This window comes from Volvox carteri, assembly GCF_000143455.1.
Source record: "Volvox carteri f. nagariensis unplaced genomic scaffold VOLCAscaffold_31, whole genome shotgun sequence".
NCBI classification, from domain to species: Eukaryota; Viridiplantae; Chlorophyta; class Chlorophyceae; order Chlamydomonadales; family Volvocaceae; genus Volvox; species Volvox carteri.
Genome location: NW_003307574.1, coordinates 508,722 through 526,692, shown reverse-complemented (window position 1 = coordinate 526,692; position 17,971 = coordinate 508,722). Strand labels below are relative to the sequence as shown.

Sequence of the window (17,971 nt, the reverse complement as noted above, 5' to 3'; positions counted from 1 at the left end):
GCGCCCTCCCGACGTGTTTATCAAAGTCTTCTTCACTATTCCCCACCAGCTATCCACCAAACGGAAACACACACGCCGGGGTGTGCATGCATCCGCGGCTGTCCCCTCCCCCAGACCCATGCAACCCGCGCACCAGTACTAGCCCACTACGGCAGGCACGTTTCCATGTACCTTTCCTGCCCGTCCCGGCCTCTTCTCCCCCTCCCTTTCCGCGCCCTAGGGCTCCTACTCCACCCCTCTCCACGCCTCGCTGGTTCGCGGGCCCTCTAGATACAGTCACTCATCTGGCTGCTGGCTTGCCGACCAGCTAGCCCGCTCGCTGGTCCGCCGGCCCCTCGCGTCGCCGGGTGCTGCCCGTGGGGTCGGAGGTGGGCTCTGTCCTCAGACCTCCTGGAGCGCCAGACTGACCTCCCCATCCACGGTGTACGGCCGTACGTCAGTGCGCAAGCGGCGAGCCGCGGGGTGTGATAACGCGTCCGCCATCGCCCGACAGGCACCCGGGCCGAAGTTGTTGCCCCACACCATGAACAGCTGTTGAGGGGGGAGCGGGGGGAATCCGAGCAACTGACCTCCCTCTCGCACTTAAATGCAGAGCAGTGTAGTATACATATGGTATGGTATGTAGGTTGGGTTATGCCTGGTCGAGTTACCAGCGGGGTTACGAAAAGGGTGATGATGACCTGGGGTCCCCTCTTCCCCCTTCCCTACATCCACCTTTCCACCAGTCCAGCCCGTCCGTCTGTAGTTTTCTTCCCTTCTTCCGCACCTCCATCGTGTGTACCAGCTGCAGCACCCCTGCCAGCGCCATAAGGCCCACATCCCCGATTCCGTTGGACCTCACGTCCAGCTCCCTCAGCTCCGCACAGTACGCCAGACATCGAGACAGACTAACAGCACCATCGTTACCCAGGGCGTTGGAGGCCAGGTTCAGACGCTGCAGGCGGGGGCACAGCGACAAAAGGCGCTCCAGGGCGGGACCTGTGGGGGCAGGGAAGGGGGGCGTAGGGACGACTTGCAGGTGGGGAAAGGTAGGGGGTTCTTTCCGCATGATCAGGCAAGCAGGGCCATGCACTGCGGACCTGACCATCGAGTATTGATGAATGGAAGGCGGGGTTGCTCGCTGCAGCATGGGGAAGGCAGACAACTTTGGCTTTTGGACGGGAGGTTTGGCCGAGTGGGCCGTTGGCCGCGAGTTAATCTCAAAGATGATATTCACAATTGCAGTATGTGTGGAGATGGGCACGCGCGTGTGTGGTGCGGGAAATTGGCTCATGCGCCTGCCGCACACCCCTCCTATCCTCCATTCTACCCCCTTCGGTTGTCCCCTTCTTGTTCCCCATCCCCTTTGGGAATGCCCCTTTGGGGATGCCCCTTCAGTTCACCCCAAAGGGAAACTAAAAGGGGAAGAAAACCATGAAACTCCACCCAGTTCCATAACCCATACTAGCCATCCCCTGACACCTGACATCCGCTCAGACGCCCGCTAACCGACACAAGCGGGGCCCCCGGGGCTCCGAGCTCACCCGCGAAGGGCGACAGGCGGTTTCCCCTCAGGGAGAGCGACGTCCACACCGCCCTGCTCTTCGCAAACCCATACGTGACCAGCTGCTCGAATTGGGGGTCCGTCATGCGCTGCTTGGCGAGGGACAGGTCGGTAAGGGAGGTGTTGACTGCCAGCATGCGAATCAGGTGCTGGTAGGTGCTGTCCTGCGGGCCCTACGAGGGTATATGTGGCATATATATGTGTGTACGTAGCGGCGGGAGGAGAAGGGTGTTAGGGAGGTTAAACCAGTGAGGAGAAGGAAGAGGAGGAGGACCAAGAAGAGGGGAAAGGGAGAGGGGAAGGTGGAAGTGCAATGTACAAACGCGATGTGAGCCAGATGCAAGCCACATGGTGGTGGTGGTGGTGGTGTGAAGTTTTTGAGAGTGAAAAGACAATCGAGGAGGATGTGGAGCAGCAGGAGAAGGAGGAGAATGCGTGTTGGGTGACCATTGATTGAGAGACCATGGAAGCGTGGATGAGACACGGGAGGTGATGGGGAGGACCGGGTGGCACAGCACCCATCCACATGATCTAGCGGGGGCCCACGTCAAGAGAGAGAGAGAGAGAGAGAGAGAGAGAGAGAGAGAGAGAGAGAGAGGAGGCACACACACTGCCATGTGGAACTTGTACGGCCGCACGGACGCTGTAATGACGTAAGCCCCCAACTTCTCACGTGGTCGCGTTTCGCTAATCTTGGACCTCACCTGTGCATGCACTTGGGCGTCCTCCAGGTCCAAAATCTGTCACCAAAGGACGTGACACAACATGTTGGAACAACAACAAGAACAAGCAAAGCAATGCCGGGTTTATCACCCTGAACAGATAGCACTGGCAGACGACTGCGGCGCTGCTATTGGAGGAAAAACAAACGAGCAGTAGCAGAACAGGAGTCGCAGCAGTGGCAGTAGCAGTAGCATCAAAGGAAAAGGCAGGGTCAAGGATTAGGTGTGTGCACGGGTGCGCTTTCTGCGGTGTTGCGACGCGCGTTCATGTATCTGCCACGCAACAGCTTCACACACGCAGCCACGCACGCTCACACAAACACACTCACCCACCTTCAACGTGTTGTTACCATCCGTGAGAGCATTTGAGATCCCAATGACCCCCTGGATGCCACAGTGCGTGTCAGCCAAGTCCAACATCGTCAGCGAGGAGTTGCTCCTGCACACAAAATACACACAAACATATACACAACCGAGGGAATTACACCATATCGCTGGACAGGGCATTTGTCCCGGTACAATTATAACTCTGGTATCACCCATTCGCGCCATTTCCTACTACTCGCGACTTAGGTAGGTAAAGCACGCAAGGAGAGGGAGAGCGCGGGGTTGTCAGTGAAAAGAGAAGCGAACGCGCGGATATCGGAGTTTGTTGGCGCTTGCGACTTGGGGCAAGAGGGAGGGAAGGAAGCCGGGTTTCCTTTTGCCGCGCCCTAGAAGGGAAAGAAAGAACGAAAGGGAAGGTAAGGGGAGGAGGAGGTAGGGAAGAAGGGGGGTGAGGATAAGACAGAAAAAGAGGGGGAAGGTGGACAAGCGATGCCGAGGGCCTAACGAGCTTAATTAAGAAGGGAAACCCGCATACTCAAAAACCGTGACTGAAACCAAGAACACATTGGCAAGCTTGTGGGGCTCCGCGGTGAACGGGGTGGGGTGGGGGTCCAAACCCAAACATCGGGGGCGGGTGGGGGAAAAGTGTTTGCACCGAAACCAGGCGCTCTGCCGCCGCCTGTACCGCTGCTGCAACCTCTTACCGGAGCATTTCCGCAATCTCCAGCACGCCCGCGTCCCCCAGCGGGTTATTCCGCAACACAAGCGCCTGAATGGTTTGGGAAGGAGGAGGAGAGGATGAGGTGGGGAAGGGAACCGCGTGAGAAAGTGCGGGCCTGGGATGAAGACATCCGACTGCGGGCGCGATAACCGAGGGCGGAACACCGTGACGGACGGAAGAGAGATAGATAGATAGATATTGAGAGATAGAGAGAGAGAAATGGGGGTTCATGTGCGAGACAGTGGGAAGTGAACTGCTGCCGGTGTCCAAGGCCGTCCGAAGCTGATGCTGAGTGCAGCGCGGTGAAGTCATGGTGGACCCAAAGGACGGGGAAGGAGGGGGTGAAGAGAGAGGAAGGGGGGGCCTTGAGGAGAGAAACAGCGCTCTATCTCAAGTTCTTCACCTCCCTCCCTCCCTCCCTCCCTCCCCTCATCTAAGTCCTTCCTTCTCTCATTTCATTCAAGCACACTCGCCAAAGGAGGCGCGCACATTCCATCGCCACGTCCGCCGGTTCTCCGCCGTGTCACCAAGACACGCAGGCTGCTCCAAACGCCCGCGCGGGACAACCCCCCACCCGCACCCCCTCCACCCCACCCCACCCCGCAGATCCGTAAACCCAAAGCTCTTTCCTTGCGCTTGCTGTCTTAGCTTCTTCCTGAACCACATCCATCACCTGCGACCGCGTTTGGCGCCCTGAGACATCTCCAGCTAGTGCGGAGCTCGAGCTCGGAAGTACGCTGGAAATCTCTCTGAATCTCATGTACAGCAGATCCTAACCGCATTTCCTTTCGCGTACCTGCGGCTACTAGCTCCGCGGCCCCAACAGACCCTAATGCCCCGATGGGTAGTGCACCCATTTCCCGTCACGAACTGCCCGTCACAGAGGCGGTTCTAAACCCCCCTTCACTCGCACACACGCACGCGCGCACACACACCTGCAGTCTGGCCTCTGGCCGTGTCAGCACCCCTGCCAGCGCGGCCGCGCCCTCCCCCGTCGCCTCATTGCCCGTGAGGTCCAGCATGCGCAGCCCGCTGTTCATCTGTGCAGGAGGCGAAACACGCCGCAATGCCAAGATGCAAAACTTCATATGCCGAAGATCATGGAGAGATGAGGTTAGGTATAGGTACGGCATGTTCAGTACGGCAGAAACATTCAAAAAGCTGCTCCGAGAAAGTGCCAGTCAGTCGTCCTTGCCTGTATGAGTCTGGAGATGGCCTTCACCGCCATGTCGTTCAAGAAGTTGTACGACAATCGCAGCACGCTGAGACCGCCGTACTCGTACAGCGTCTCGCACAGCGCAATGACCTGAGGTTGGGGTTTGGAGAGGGTCCGGCGGCAGGTCAGGTGAGGTCAGGTTGGGTCAGGTGAGGCGCTAGGGGGATGACACAGCTCGGGTAGTTATTTATGTTGACCTGACCGCGACCTGCGAAACTCATGTAATATAATGAAATGGAGCAAGTGAAAAACCACCACATTTGGACAGCCCTCATCCAAGGGGTAATGTGCTGACCAGTTTGGGGGGGGACCGCGGCTCCGAAGCCACGCAGCCGCGTCGTGCGCTGGGCGGCATCCTGACCCAGATCGCCTACCGGGAGCCCTAGGCGGCTGCCCGGTGTCAGTCATCATCTGGGTCAGCAAAGATGCGGCCTCAAAGTGTGGCTGGATCAGTGCGCGTTTAAGCTGAGCCAAGCCAAGCCTCTATCAGTTGCAAAATATCTAGCCGCGTCGAAGGAAGGATGGATGGACGCCATGCTAAGGAAGAAATTCCAGATTGTTTTTGGATTTCAAGGGGATGGGCATGGACGAGGGCCCCTTGCAGGGCCGCGGGGCTTAGGTCCTGCAGCATTGTTGTTTGACCAGACCTCGACATGGAGTGTGCTCCTACCGTAACCCTGGTGCCAGACCCACGCAGCAGCATACAAGCCCGGTAGGCGCTCACCTGCATGGGCTTGATGCGGTTGTTAAACAAGGCTTTGGTCTTCCCATCGAGGGCGATGACGTCCAGGGGACGCCTGCACACGTTATGAGCAGACCTCGACATGTGCTCCGAGCGCATGAAATGTGCAGGACCCTAAAAGCGGTCTCAATCATTCTATGCTCTTGCTTTCACAAACTCCCGTACCGTGCATTAAGAGCCTCTAAGATGGGCGTGATAGGTTCACATGCGAAGTCGCCACATTTTTGGAGGTACAATTCCTTAAGGTCAGCCATTCGTACTATGAGGCCTGCTTTTGAATTCGATACCCTCTAACGCATGAAAGGTGCACACCGGCGTTAAGGATGTGACGTGTAATCCTTCATCTTGCTACACTGTAGCCTATATTTGAGTTCGTAAACATGTTATATGGTTCCAAAGTAATATGAAGCCTTGGCAATGCCTCACTGAGGTATCGGCTTTTCCCCGCCGTCTTGCCCCGCCACACGTACATCCGCTCAGAACACCTTGCGTGCGCAAACCCATTTTCTGTATACATTTTAAGCTATAAACTTTATATGTTAAGTTTGCCTGCCAATACGTTTAGGAGCTTCTTCAGGTTGCCTTGCTCGCGTATCGGAAGGATCAAAGAACGCAACGCATTTCGGTCTAACAAAATGAACTGTTAAGCTCTGGTAAAGACGTGCGGCTCGCCGCAGGGAAAGGCGAGGGCGGGAGGGAGGCTGAGATGAAAGTGCCAGATGTCCGGTGATTCAGCCTTCGAGTGCTCGCCAACAATTGGTAGCAAGAGGCGGCGCGCAGCCATTGGTGATGGCGATGCGCCGGCCACGAAGAAGTCCTTTACGGATGCGGAGATTGCTGCCGAAGTCGCACACTCCCTGCATATCAGGGAGCAGAGGCGGGCGGAGGTTCGCGCTATTTATCTCAATTATGGGACGCTGCTGAAGGGCAGTGAGAGCGGTAGTGAGGCTCTGGCCTTCCAGGGTCTGCTGGACTGTGCAAATGGTGAGAGGGGAAGGCGTAGACGCAAGCCGCCGCCGTGCCCGCCTTCAGGCGCCACCTGGCCGAACCTCAACCTCACCCAATCTTCCAACTGCTGCCCTCAGCGCTACCCCACCTGTCTGATCTTCATCCCATCCCCCATACGTTGTCCTCTGCCACTAACCCCAGGAAGTCTCGGCGCACGGCGACTCGCGGCCCGCCTGGTCCCCAGGTTCCTCCCGCGTTTTCCATCCCACGTGGAGCAGGCTTTCCGTTTGCTCTCTGCACTTTACGGCCACGGCCAACCGTTCCCCGAGTCCCGAGGCCTTCCCAACGGTAAGGACATGGCTGCTGCCACGACCTCTAGCCGTCGAACCGGCCGCGGCGGAGGTGCTGCCAGCGCGCCGGACCTGCCTGATGACTGCGTGATGCTGGAAGAAGCCATACGCCGCGACGCCTTGCGGGGACTGGGCAACGTCTTGGAGGCAGCGGTGCGGAAGGCGGAGCGCAACGTGCCAGTCGTCATGGAGCTCGTACTCTTCCTCATGAGGTGGGTGCACAATCGCATGGGGTGATGGCAGCCCGCATCGCAGCTATTCCCGTCTTCTATTGCAAGCAGGCGGTGCATTGCGTCCAAGCGCTGTCCCTTTTAGGTCTTTCGATCTGCCGTTCGCCTTCCGGAAAGGGAGGATCCCATGCCAGCCAGGCCCCGAGGGAAGCGGGCGTGGGGCCTAGGCCCAGCTATCGGGCCCGCTAGGCCCTTGCCAGGAGGAGCAACCTAACATGGACTACGGGCTTCGCCCAGGTCCTCACAGCTACACGTGCTTCTCCTCACATGGCTAATGGCGGGGCCCTAATGGCGTGCCCGGGGCCCTATGTGTCCCGTCCGGTTTCCCGCAGCTACACGTGAGGCTTTGCGCTGCACCCTTCTTAGGTCTGTAATGTGTAAGGATATGGAGGAGAGAACGTGAGCTCAGATTTCTGGCCGCGGCCCTGGCCACAGTCGGGCCCTGCGGCTTGACGCAGCACGCAGCAATGCACCTCTCTTGGCCTGCGCTGAGCAAGCCCAGTAACCCGCCGGTGCGGTACAGATTGAACATAGCGAGGCACCGTAGCTACGCCGATGTCCACCGTGATTTATCCTTGCTGGCTATGTACCCGACTCCGTTATTAAACTTCCTGTCGCGGCCCGCAGCTGTGCGTGTTACTCTCCAGCTGCAACCACTGCCTGGTGATCTTCTGCTAGACAGTGCTGTATATCTATCTATGTCCACATTTGCATACACGCCGCAAGCTCGCATATTCCCTGGGGCAGCGAGCTGGCAGACGAGGATGCATATGCGTTGCTTGTCCCGGATCGCCGGCTGCCCTCGTGCTGTACAACCCTCTCTCTGTGTGCATGTCCATGCGAACTCGCTATGGTGCGGATTTTAATCGCTAGCATAGACTTCTTGCAGCGTGTATCTTACGTAGTCCCTGCCGGCCGCTGTCCAGGCACCTGCATCGCCTATGCAGTACCAGCGGTGGGGGCTGTGCTTCAGATGGCCTGCCCCTTGCCAAGACGACAAGTAGCGCTCAGCCGTCAGCACAGCCGTCAACACAGCCGTCAACACAGCCGGCACAGCCGCAGCCGATGCAGCCACAGCCGGTGCCAGCGCCGCCACAGGGCCATCACGAGGCCTCCGCAGCATCGCAAGGCCACGGTCTGAAGCACCGTTACCGCCGCAACGCAGAGGCTGCAGCGAATGCGGAAGCCAACGGTCGGTCTGCGCAACCATCACCACAGCCACCGCCAGCGCCGCCGCAGGCATTGCCGCAGCACAGCGCGCGGAACGACGCGGGTACAGATGGGTGTGGCAAGATTAGTAGTGGTGCGGACGGCACGGGGGGGACTGCCGTCAAGATCAGTGGCGGGGACGAGGCGGATGAGCGGAGCGGCAACGGCCCGTCTGCGGCAGCTGGCACCAGGATTGATCTTGCCGCGAGCCCAGAACCAGACTCGGATGCAGGCGTGATACGGAGCCTTCTATTCAATGCCTTTTGTCTGTTTCCCCGCGTGGTTCTGGCGGCGTGCTTCCAGCCTTTCCGTCTGCCGCCAAAGCAGCGGGGGCCGGATGACTGTCAGGCATGTGAGCTCATGCTCAAGCTGCTGCTGCTGCGCACGGGTACCACGGTGTTGTCGGCGGTGGAGCCGCCGGTGATGGTGCCGCCAACGGCCGCGAGAAACGTGCTGGCAGATAGCGGCGGCATGGATGGCAACGGCGGTGGCGGCGTTGGACTAGCGAGCCGTGGGGGCCGTGATGGGAACGTGGTGAGGGAAAGAAATTTGAAGGGTATAATCCATTAGGCCTCCCTGCTCGGGTTGACGGACCTAGCCACTCTGCGGAGATGGCTCAGGGCAGCTGGCACGCTTGACGAAGAAGGGAACAAAGGATATGAAAGCTAGACTAAATTGCTAGTTGTTAGGCACTGGGATATGCCTGCCATTTTTTTCGTGTGTGTGTGTGTGTACAAGAAGTAAGAGTGTATGGGCCGTTAGCTCGTAGCCGTCGCGAGTATACAGCCCACAGCAATTTGCCGGCAATCGGCAAAATACTACTGCTAGCCGGTAGCGCTGTCATGCTCTGTTTTTCCTAGGCTCTGGTCTGGTCTTCTAATTCAAATCCTCATTATTTGGTTCCATGGTTTGGCATTTTCCCGGTCCCTTTGCTTGGGCATCGTGCAGGACGGCAGTTCGGTTGGTGATGGCAGCGGCGGTGGATCGGGGCCCGAGCCCGGCGCCGTCGGCGGCCAGGCTGATGACGGGGGTTGCCTCGCCGCTCAAGTCCTTGCCCACGTGCCTGAGACGCAGGCGTGGCTAAGGCTGCTCGCAGCTGCTATGGCGCAAGGTGGGTGGACACAGGGGTTGGATGGCATACCGCTGCTTCCCTCTGTTTTCTCCTCCTGCTGCTACCCTAGCTACCAGCTTTCTTGCTTTGCTTGAGCTGTGGTGTTGCTTGGATGCGCTTCCAAGTACGGGTCATAAGCATGCGTCCAACCATGTAGCCTAGTAACCTTTTAGCGCTGCGCTGTGGTGTGTTGGCGCATCCCTCCTCTCACCCCCATGGAAACCCCCAATCATACGGCAGGCAAGACTCAACATATGCTTCCCGCCTCTGTACAAGCTCAGCTTGAACGGCTGCTGCTATACTGTACAGCGACGGCAGCACCGGCCGCCGCTGCGCCTGCCGCAGCCGGTAAGGTCTCACCCAGGGCATCTCCGCAAGGGGCGACGGCAGCGGCGGCACCCCGCGACGGCTCCGGTAACGTGACGCCTGCCCGTCAAGGTGGTGCTTGTAAGCCTGACGGCGGAGCCGCCAACACAACGACGGTGGCAGCGCAGTCCATGGTTGGCAGTGACGACAACAGCAGATCTGTGCCAATGGACCTTGACCACTCCATAAGCACTGCCGTGCGCCCAGAGGGCAGCGGCGCCGCGACAGCGGTGAATGCGGCTGTGGGTGCAGGTGCCGCCAGCGGCACGGTGGCGCTGGCGGGGCCGCCGGACACCGCCGCAACGCCCGCGCCGCCGCCACCGCCTCTCCCCCAACATTCCTACCACCAGCACCAACATCAACACCCCCAACATGAAGCATCCTCAGCCGCGGGATTGGCAGGGCCGGCGGCGCCTGGGACAGGGGCAGTGGCGGCATCTGCTCTGCCGCCACCCCTGCCCCCACCGCCGCCACCCCCACCGCCCCTGCCACTCCTATCTTATAGAGGTAGCGACTCCTCAGGTCTTCGTGGCGGTCCGGTGTGTCGCGCGGAGGCGTGCTTGTACATTGGCGGGTTACCGCCGGGCCTTACGGAGGCTGCACTGGTTTCGGATCTGAGTCGCTTGGGCAGCGTGGAGTCAGTTCACCCCTTTGACCAGCAGCAAGTCTTACAGCAGCATCCAGCCCATGGCGGCGGTTTGGGCGGCCCACAGGTGCCGTTGGGCGAGGAGGTCTACGTGGTGTTCGTGTCGCTGCGTGACGCGGCGATTTGCTACGAGGCCGTCACTCGCACGTGCCGCTTCGGGGGCACTCGGCCACTGGTGGTGGAATTCTGCTCTGCCTTTCCGGCGGACAGCCCAGCGGCGCGACGGTGCGTCGCCGCCGCTGCCGCGGCGGCAGCAGCAGCTGGCGGCGGCGGCGGCAGCACCGGCGGCGGCCCAAGCTCCACCGCGAGCGAGTTTGTGTGGGTGTCGCTGTCGGCCGGCACGGGTGTGACGCCGGAGGCAGTGGTGGCGGCGTTGCAGGCGGCGGCGCTTCCGGTGCCGCAGCAGATATTGCAGGTCGCTGGCCGGGCGCCGGGCATGCTGCTGCACATGGCCAGCGCAGCCATCGTGCCGCAGGTCGCCGCGTGCCTGCAGGCCCACTTCACGCCGCCGCCGCTACCGCTGCCGCCAGCTGCTACCTCCGCTTTGTCTGCGGCAGCACCGTCCGCTGCCGGCGTGAGCACGTCAGGGTTGCCCCCGCCGCCTCCCATGCTGGCGGGGACAGGAGGCGCGCCGCTGGGCCTGTCGTCATCGGCGCAATCGGGGCCGGGTGGGCACTACGGTACAGCATTGCATATGCATCATCCTGGCGGCGGCGGGGGCGGCAGCGCCGCAGGTCCCATGCCTGAGCTGTCTCCTATAAACTGTAGAACGATTTGGATTGGACAGGTGAGTGCAATGACCCGCCCAAGAGATGCTTGGAAGGTCTTCCCTGATTGCGGGGAAAAGCAGCGCGGTCTGCTGAGCTCCATGGCGCTGCTCTGCTCTGCTTTTTTGCGGTTCTGTCGTGATGGATGTGTTCATTCGTGTGGGAAGAGGTCAATCGGGAGGCATTGCTCGGCGTCCTTGTTCTTGTTCATTTTGTGAGGATCCAGTGATTCCCGGGATGTCACACGTCCCTCTAGCCGCTTCCTGCCTTCTCGTCTGCCAGGCTCAGCCCAGCCTTGGGTGGGTTGGGGTTGCTGTCCTATCCCCCTGAACAGCCGCTATGCTTTCCGGACCGCATGCTTCCTTTCCCACCCCGCCACACGTTCTTCCTAGGCTTTGTCATGGTCATTCACCTCCCATTCGCCTCCTGCTTTCACCGTCAGCATCAGCATCATAGCACCGTCAACGCTGTTATTGTTGCTTTTGTTTTGGTCATATAATTGGTCATGATGTATGCTTTGCTGGTTCTCGTCTTCTCTGTGCACCGTCATATGGCCCAGCTTCACGAGAGTGTTCGTGACGAGGAGCTGCTCTCGATGTGTCGCCAGCACGGCGGTGACGTGGTGGGGCACCGCATCCTGCGTGGCAGCCACTGCGCCTTCGTGGATTTTGCATCGCAAGCGGGCGCGGAGGCGGCCAAACGCGCGCTGCACGGCGCGCGGCTGGGCCCTCAGCACATCCGCGTGGAATGGAAGGTAAGGGGTTTCAAACACGGATTATTGAGGACAAAATGTATTATGTATGGAGGGCTTCTATTTGGTGCGGTCAGAGTATGTTGCCTGGTGGAGCGTTGTTGAGTTAGGGGATTGTGCTGTTTGACGTTGTAGATGGTGATCTTGATAGTGACAGTGCTGCTGCTGGGCTGCTGGTGCGTGTGAAAGTAATTACGACGATTCTGTCACAGCTTACTGTGGCTGCCCCGTCCTCTGACACGTTGGATGGACGTGAAAATTGGTGAGAAGCAAGACAGGGCGCGATCATGGGTGAAGAGCGAAGCTTAGGTGCCTCACCCTTACCTGGTTTTATTTTACAAATCAAATTTCTGACATCTTTTCTCATCGCCCATTGACGCCCTACCACCACGCGTCCGCACACGCGCTCCTTTGCAGCTGGATTCCGGCCCGCCGCCGCGGGCTCCGCCAACTCAGAGGCACGCAAACGTGCCGCTGCCTGGCGCCGTCGTCAGCGGCCCCGTCGGGGGCGGCCTGTACGGCTTGGGGCCGTCCGGTCCAGGGCTGGCGGCGGCGGCGGCAGCGGGGCCGCAGGGCATGGGGGCCCTACTAGGGGTTGCGGCGCACGGCAACGTCACGGCGGCTACTGGCCACGGCATGGCTCAACAGCCTACGGCGGTGGTATCGGCAGGAATAGGCTTGATGGGCCAGGCTATGACGCCTCAGGCTGTAGCAGCGGCGAACCTTGCGGCGGCAGCGGCGGCAGCCGCCGCGCGCGGTGCCTTTCCTGGCAGCCGCAGCGGTGCGGACCGTTGGGCGCCTGTGGTGATTCCCCCTCCGGCACCGACCGGGTCCACACCTGCAACGACCGGGATGGGGTTGGGTCAGGGCGCAGGAGGCCTGACAAGCGGTGGCGCTGGTTTCCTGAACAGTGGTCAGGCGGCCATGCAGGGAGCAGCGCAGCAGCAGACGGCGTCGACGCCGCAGCAGTCGGCGCATCTGCAGGTGGGGCCGCTTGGGACGGGCGTCATGAACCCAGCGGTTGCAGCGGTGGCGCGGCAGGCGGCGCCAATACTCCTGGCGCATCAACAGCTGGTTGCGGGCCTTCTCAGCGGCGGCGGCGGCGGCGGTGGCAGTGGCGGCGTGATGCACACACCGCACAACAGCCTAGCGACACCGCAGCAAGGGCCGACCGGGTTCGCGGCGCAGCCTCAGCCGCAGCACTTGCACCCGCACTCGCACCCGCACACTTCCGGCAGCAGCGGTGGCGGTGCCCTGCCGCACCAAACCCTGTCCTCCTCTCAGGCCCATGCCCAGACGTCCCCGCTACTGGGCCACCTCCACAACGCGAGGGCGTACCCGGGGCCGCCCCCTTTACATCCTCAGCAGCATACTTCGCAGCAGCAGGGGTCTATGGGGTTACCCGGGCACTCATCCACACCCCTGCCGCTGCATCAGCCGCACGCACTGGGCATGGGCGGCCCGAGCCCGCAACAACCCCAGCAGCAACCGCATGCTCTCAGCCACCACCAGACGCCACCGCAGCAACCGCAACAACTACGTCCCGGCGACTGGCCGCCGGCCCTTTCCCACGGACACAGCCATGGGATGGCGGGGGCCCATCTTGGGGCGTCGCCGGGCTTGCAGAGACCCGGCGGCAGCCACGCACAGGTACCGCGATTCGAGCCGGGGTCAGGGACGGGGCCGCCGCTGCCTAATTCACCACCGTTGCCGCATGACAGTACAGTGGCGGCGGCGGCGGCCGGGGTAAGCGGCGGCTGTGCTGGACCGCCACATGGTCAACCTCAGCAACAGTTGCAGCAACAAGCAGGTTCCAAGCTTGGGGTGTCGCAGTCCCAGCAGCATCTAAACCCGCATGTCCACACGCTTTCGCAAAACCAGCAACAGCTACAACAACAACAGCAGCAGCAGCAGCAGCCTCCGTTGCAGCAACCGCAACAACAGCAACCGCATCCGCATCCGCAACAGCAGCAGCAGCTTTCCTCTGGCGGCTCGCAGGGGGGGGTGACATGGCAGGGCGCCCTGGCCAAAAGCGGGATGCATATGTGCACACTGCTATGTACAACAGGAGGCGCAAGCGCTGCAAGTGCGTTTGGGGCTGTGTCGGTTTCCCTGTGGAATATACATTTCCGTGCAATTGTAGTGCCGCGCCTGTGTCTTTTCTTTTTTCCACAAAAGTTCGCCGCCAAGATTAACATTAGGTCACCGATGGATGTGAGAGAGGTTTCAGGGGGGTGTTGGGATTAAGGGAACCTAAGGCATCGTAGGTTCTCAAAATCTTGAGGTAGCTCAGTGCGGCGGAGCCTATTCTCTCCTCGGACATTTTCTTGTATTGGGCGGCGCTTTCCTGGACCCTCTGTTGTGATGAGAGGTGGCACTTGCCGCTGTCATGGGGATGGAACAGAACCTTGATCTTTGTACAAACTATTTGGTGTTTCTTGTTTTCCTCTTTTCCACCCACCTGGAGGAAAGGGTTTGCGGCCTCGCATTTTTGGACCTTCCCGTTTGTAGCATCAATACTTTGAGCGTCGAAAAGCAAGCGGACGATATGTATGTGGCATTGCCGGTCACCAAGCTTCACCCCTAGCCCTTACATCTCGCAACGCGCCACACCCTGTCTCGCCCTGCATTTTCTATTGCGTGTGGCTCCACCCTGACTCGTGCTCCATGCTTCCACGGTGCAGGCGGTGCTACCCCGGGCGAGCGTGAGCCGGTCACATGGCCTGCCACGCTGGACGTCAAGCTGCGCGTCGACTTGTCGTACGTTGTACATTCGTTGTACAGCCACACCGCGCCGCACGCCCGGTGAGATTGATACATGGATATTGACGGGCGGGACTATATGGACGCCAGGGAAGACGTGGCGTGCAGGAGAGCACGCGGGCATCCTTGGGTATCTGGAGACCTGGTCGATTTGACTTGGGCCATGTGTGGCTCGTTTACAGGGGGTGCTGTGACTTGTGGGCATTGTGAGCCAATGCGTGTACAGAGGCGTGTTCCTGGGTTCTCTGATCCTTCCACGCAACTCGATGACTGTGAATGGTGCTATTACACGTGATTGCCCCTTATGCTTGCGTCCAAGCCATCCTTAGCCAGCAATCATCCCAGTTCCGCTGTCGTCCCTTTTCACGATTTTCACATGACGCAGCTTTCTTCTAACCCCTTGCTCTGCTGCGATGTTGAGACAGCATTTTGTAAGCTTATTCTGGTCCCGTCCGCCGCAAGCAAGCAACGTGCGCGTGAGCATCGAATCGATAATCCTTGCGCTTTGTTGCCTTAGCTATAACCGCCATTCCACACCCCCTCTGGTCAACAGGGCCCTGCGCCGGCTCGTCACTTCGGGCGGACCCGAGCAACGGAACAAGCTCAACGATTTCCTGTCCTACCTTGCAGACAAAAACCGTGCCGGTATGTATGTATGTATGTATGCCAGATCCGTGATTATTCTTTTGTTCCTCTATGTCCCTATCAAGGCCTTTCTGGCGATGTGTAGCGCGTTGTGCAAGGGATTTACTACGGAACTCTTGTGCGCGGACTGCGTGTTGCACTTCGCTGCACTGCGGTTACCTCACGGTTACCTCACTGCGCGTTACCTCAGCTGCCGCCGCAAGGATCGGCCTGTAGGTATGGGGGTCTGCACGCCGCTCCTAGCGTGTAGTCCAGGGAAGTTGGTGAGCCGTGGAGAGGAATGATGCTGCTTGTCGCTGCAGGCTATTAAGACTGGTTGCTCCTGAAACGGCCGGGGCCTAGGGGCCTGATTAGCTTGACGTACGCGTGAACGGGACCCGACATGGCTGGCATGCTGCAAATGGCTGCGTGCAGGCGTAATCAAGCTGGAGGCAGCTGCCGGTCTCCCGCCTAGGACCCTGTACTTGGTGCCTCCCAGCGAGCAGGTAGGCGGAAGGGAGGGGCGCCAAGGAAAACGGTTTCGCTACTTAAAGAAACTGCACATCCACATGCTGCACTGCCCGCAGGCTTACGACGTAAGCGCTTGAGACTCGTGCCAGTGCAGTTGAAAAGATTCCGTGGGCCCCTTTACATTTGTGCTATGTGCTTTCCTTTGCTACCGGAGGTTGTTTACCGCAGTGTGTGTGTGGGGGGGGAACCATCCCCTTGCACCACAGCGTACCGCGTGCGTTACGGTTAAGACCTACCAGCTTGCGTTGTCCTCGGCTTCATTGCTTGTGAGGCACTGCCTTATAAGTAGGTAGCTTCAAATTTTGGGAGGCAACAGATGACAGTGATGGTGAAGCTTTCAAACTTGCGAGTCCGAAGCCAACCATGTGCTATTACTGCAGGTATGTGCAGCACTGGGCGCCGAGTGGAGCACAGGGGAGCCGTTCTTGCTGGCGTTGGTGGTGCCGACCGCTGGCGGGACTGCGGGCGGAAACAAAGGGGGTTAGGAGCAGCTGGATGAGGGGAAGGGAGGTCAGGACACGGGAGGGAGGAGAGTCCGGGGGCGACCTGGAGGAGGGAAGCGAGAGTGTGGTTTGATGAGTGCAGGGTTTCTTAGGGGTAGGGGGCAGCAGCCGGGCGGTCACACGTGGGAGATAAGTATATATTGCCAAGGATGAGTGGCTATTACTTCTGGGAGCAGTGTCATTGGCGTGCGCCGTGTGTCGTTTGTGTTTGTGCGTGTGTTAGTGTTATTGTGTGTGTGTATGTGCGTGTGTTGCAGCAACCTCGGCGGCTGGGTTTGCTGCTGTAATCCTGGGGCAAAAGCGTGTTGGCGCGTGATGGTGTTAATGCATATGCGTGGGTCTCTGACGAGGGCTTTCTTTGCGGGGTCCTGTGACATCGGCTAGCAAAAGTAGAGCGCGGCAGGTGGCATCATGACGCAGGATGGTTTGGTGGCTATTGGGAGGAAAACAATGCATGTATTCTCGCTTCGGTTGGTGTTTGTCATACATGCTTAATGTTTACATCTCAGCATCCTGGCTTGGGAAATGAACAGGCCGAGTTCTGGTGGGGACGCGGGAATTTCAACATATGTCCTGGGTTGCGTAAGGGCAGTGAAAAAAGGGTTAATTCGTTGGATTGACCGGACGGCAAACTCGGAGGTACGGGAAAGCGCGAGGGGATTCCCGGTGGAGATGGGGAGGTGGTCGAGAGTATGGTTGGACATGGTAAGTGTTTGCATGGCTCTTTCGCAACAGCAGCGGCAGCGGTTTGGCAGCGGCAGCAGCAGCATAAACGTTTCTGTGCTCAAGTCGCTTGTGGTGTTCGGAGCGACTGTTAAGGAGTCATCAGTCGGGCCCATCTGCGGAGCCTGGCTGTCACCTGCCGGACGCTGGCGGCTGGCTGCGGTTGAGGGTGAGGGAAACAACCGCAGATCCGGTCCTGGACGCGAAAGCCTGGGAAGAAAGGGCAGGGCGTGGGGACAGGGGCTGCCTTGTTTGTGCAGTGGTTCCGGGCGGGCGTGAAACGGCTGCGAGTTGCAGGCCAGCGGCAGGCGTAGCGGCGGGAAGGAAGCGCTTCTGTCTCAGCACCACCGCGCTTGCTGGAGCTGCGAGCAGCCAGCTGATGGAACGGTGCGCGGTGTAGGAAAGTGGTCCCACGGGCCGGTGCTGGAGCTGCGGGCTCGCTCCATTTTCGAATCAGAGGACGCTGTTGCGGCGTAGACGAATGCTGGGGACGGGGTTGTGGTGGAGGCTGTAATGGTAAGGTAGAGGGGGTGGCGTGGTACTGATAACATGTGCTAGAGTTTGGGGGCACGTCCCTGGGCAGTGCCTTGCACTCAAGTGGCGCCATCCGCATTGCCAACCGTCCACGGGGCCCCCGGCAGTTCTGCAGAGCTTTTAACTTGTAACTGGCGTATCAAGCTGTGAAGGCTTCGGCCACGTTGGCTGCAAGGCTGGGAGGCTTCGGGTATGCCTTGTGCTTTTGCTCAAAACCTCGGTGCAGCGCGCTTAGGGACGATATTGGACATTGCCACTGCGCCGTTAACTTTTATCTGAGTATGCAAGTGCTCCAGTGATGCGCTATTCAACTGGAGCTGATATAGTTTGACATGTGGCTGCCATTCCAGTCTCTTGAGCAAGTGGTGTATAGTGCGCAGGGCAGGTTACCGTCAGAGGGTCAGTGAAGATAACCGTGTTCCGTTACCGAAGCGCGCTTGTAATTGGCACAAGCGATTGAGATGTGTGCCGTCACTATGGTACTGGACTCGCTTACGGACTTTGACGGTAGGGTATACACACCGGCTTAACGGATCCCTCTTAAAACCACCTCGTACCATTAGAGCTGAAGGCTCCATGCGTGCATCCTCTCTGAGGAGAGGGTGCAGGGCATCCCATGCACGAGTTCGAGGCAAACAGAACGT

The 17,971-nt window shown here is 59.5% G+C and overlaps 2 protein-coding genes across 2 annotated transcripts; one reads left to right on the top strand and one right to left on the bottom strand.

The window, feature by feature from the left end:
- Positions 1-381: 381 nt before the first annotated feature.
- Positions 382-5,525, bottom strand: VOLCADRAFT_93368 (uncharacterized protein; the record flags this gene model as incomplete). The annotated part of the gene is made up of 10 exons (XM_002952590.1): positions 382-531; positions 767-978; positions 1,524-1,716; positions 2,248-2,283; positions 2,599-2,704; positions 3,297-3,361; positions 4,249-4,353; positions 4,536-4,619; positions 5,254-5,326; positions 5,437-5,525. The coding sequence occupies 10 exons, from the start codon at positions 5,523-5,525 to the stop codon at positions 382-384; spliced, it is 1,113 nt and encodes a 370-aa protein (XP_002952636.1).
- A 465-nt stretch (positions 5,526-5,990) lies between these two features.
- VOLCADRAFT_121079 (uncharacterized protein) lies at positions 5,991-17,468 on the top strand (the record flags this gene model as incomplete). The annotated part of the gene is made up of 12 exons (XM_002952663.1): positions 5,991-6,255; positions 6,421-6,567; positions 6,622-6,781; positions 7,747-8,542; positions 8,957-9,119; positions 9,360-10,918; positions 11,458-11,652; positions 12,067-13,735; positions 14,334-14,454; positions 14,966-15,057; positions 15,472-15,542; positions 15,948-17,468. 12 exons carry the CDS (start codon positions 5,991-5,993, stop codon positions 16,050-16,052), a joined length of 5,343 nt encoding a protein of 1,780 aa, XP_002952709.1. The 3' UTR covers positions 16,053-17,468.
- Between the last annotated feature and the right edge of the window lie 503 nt (positions 17,469-17,971).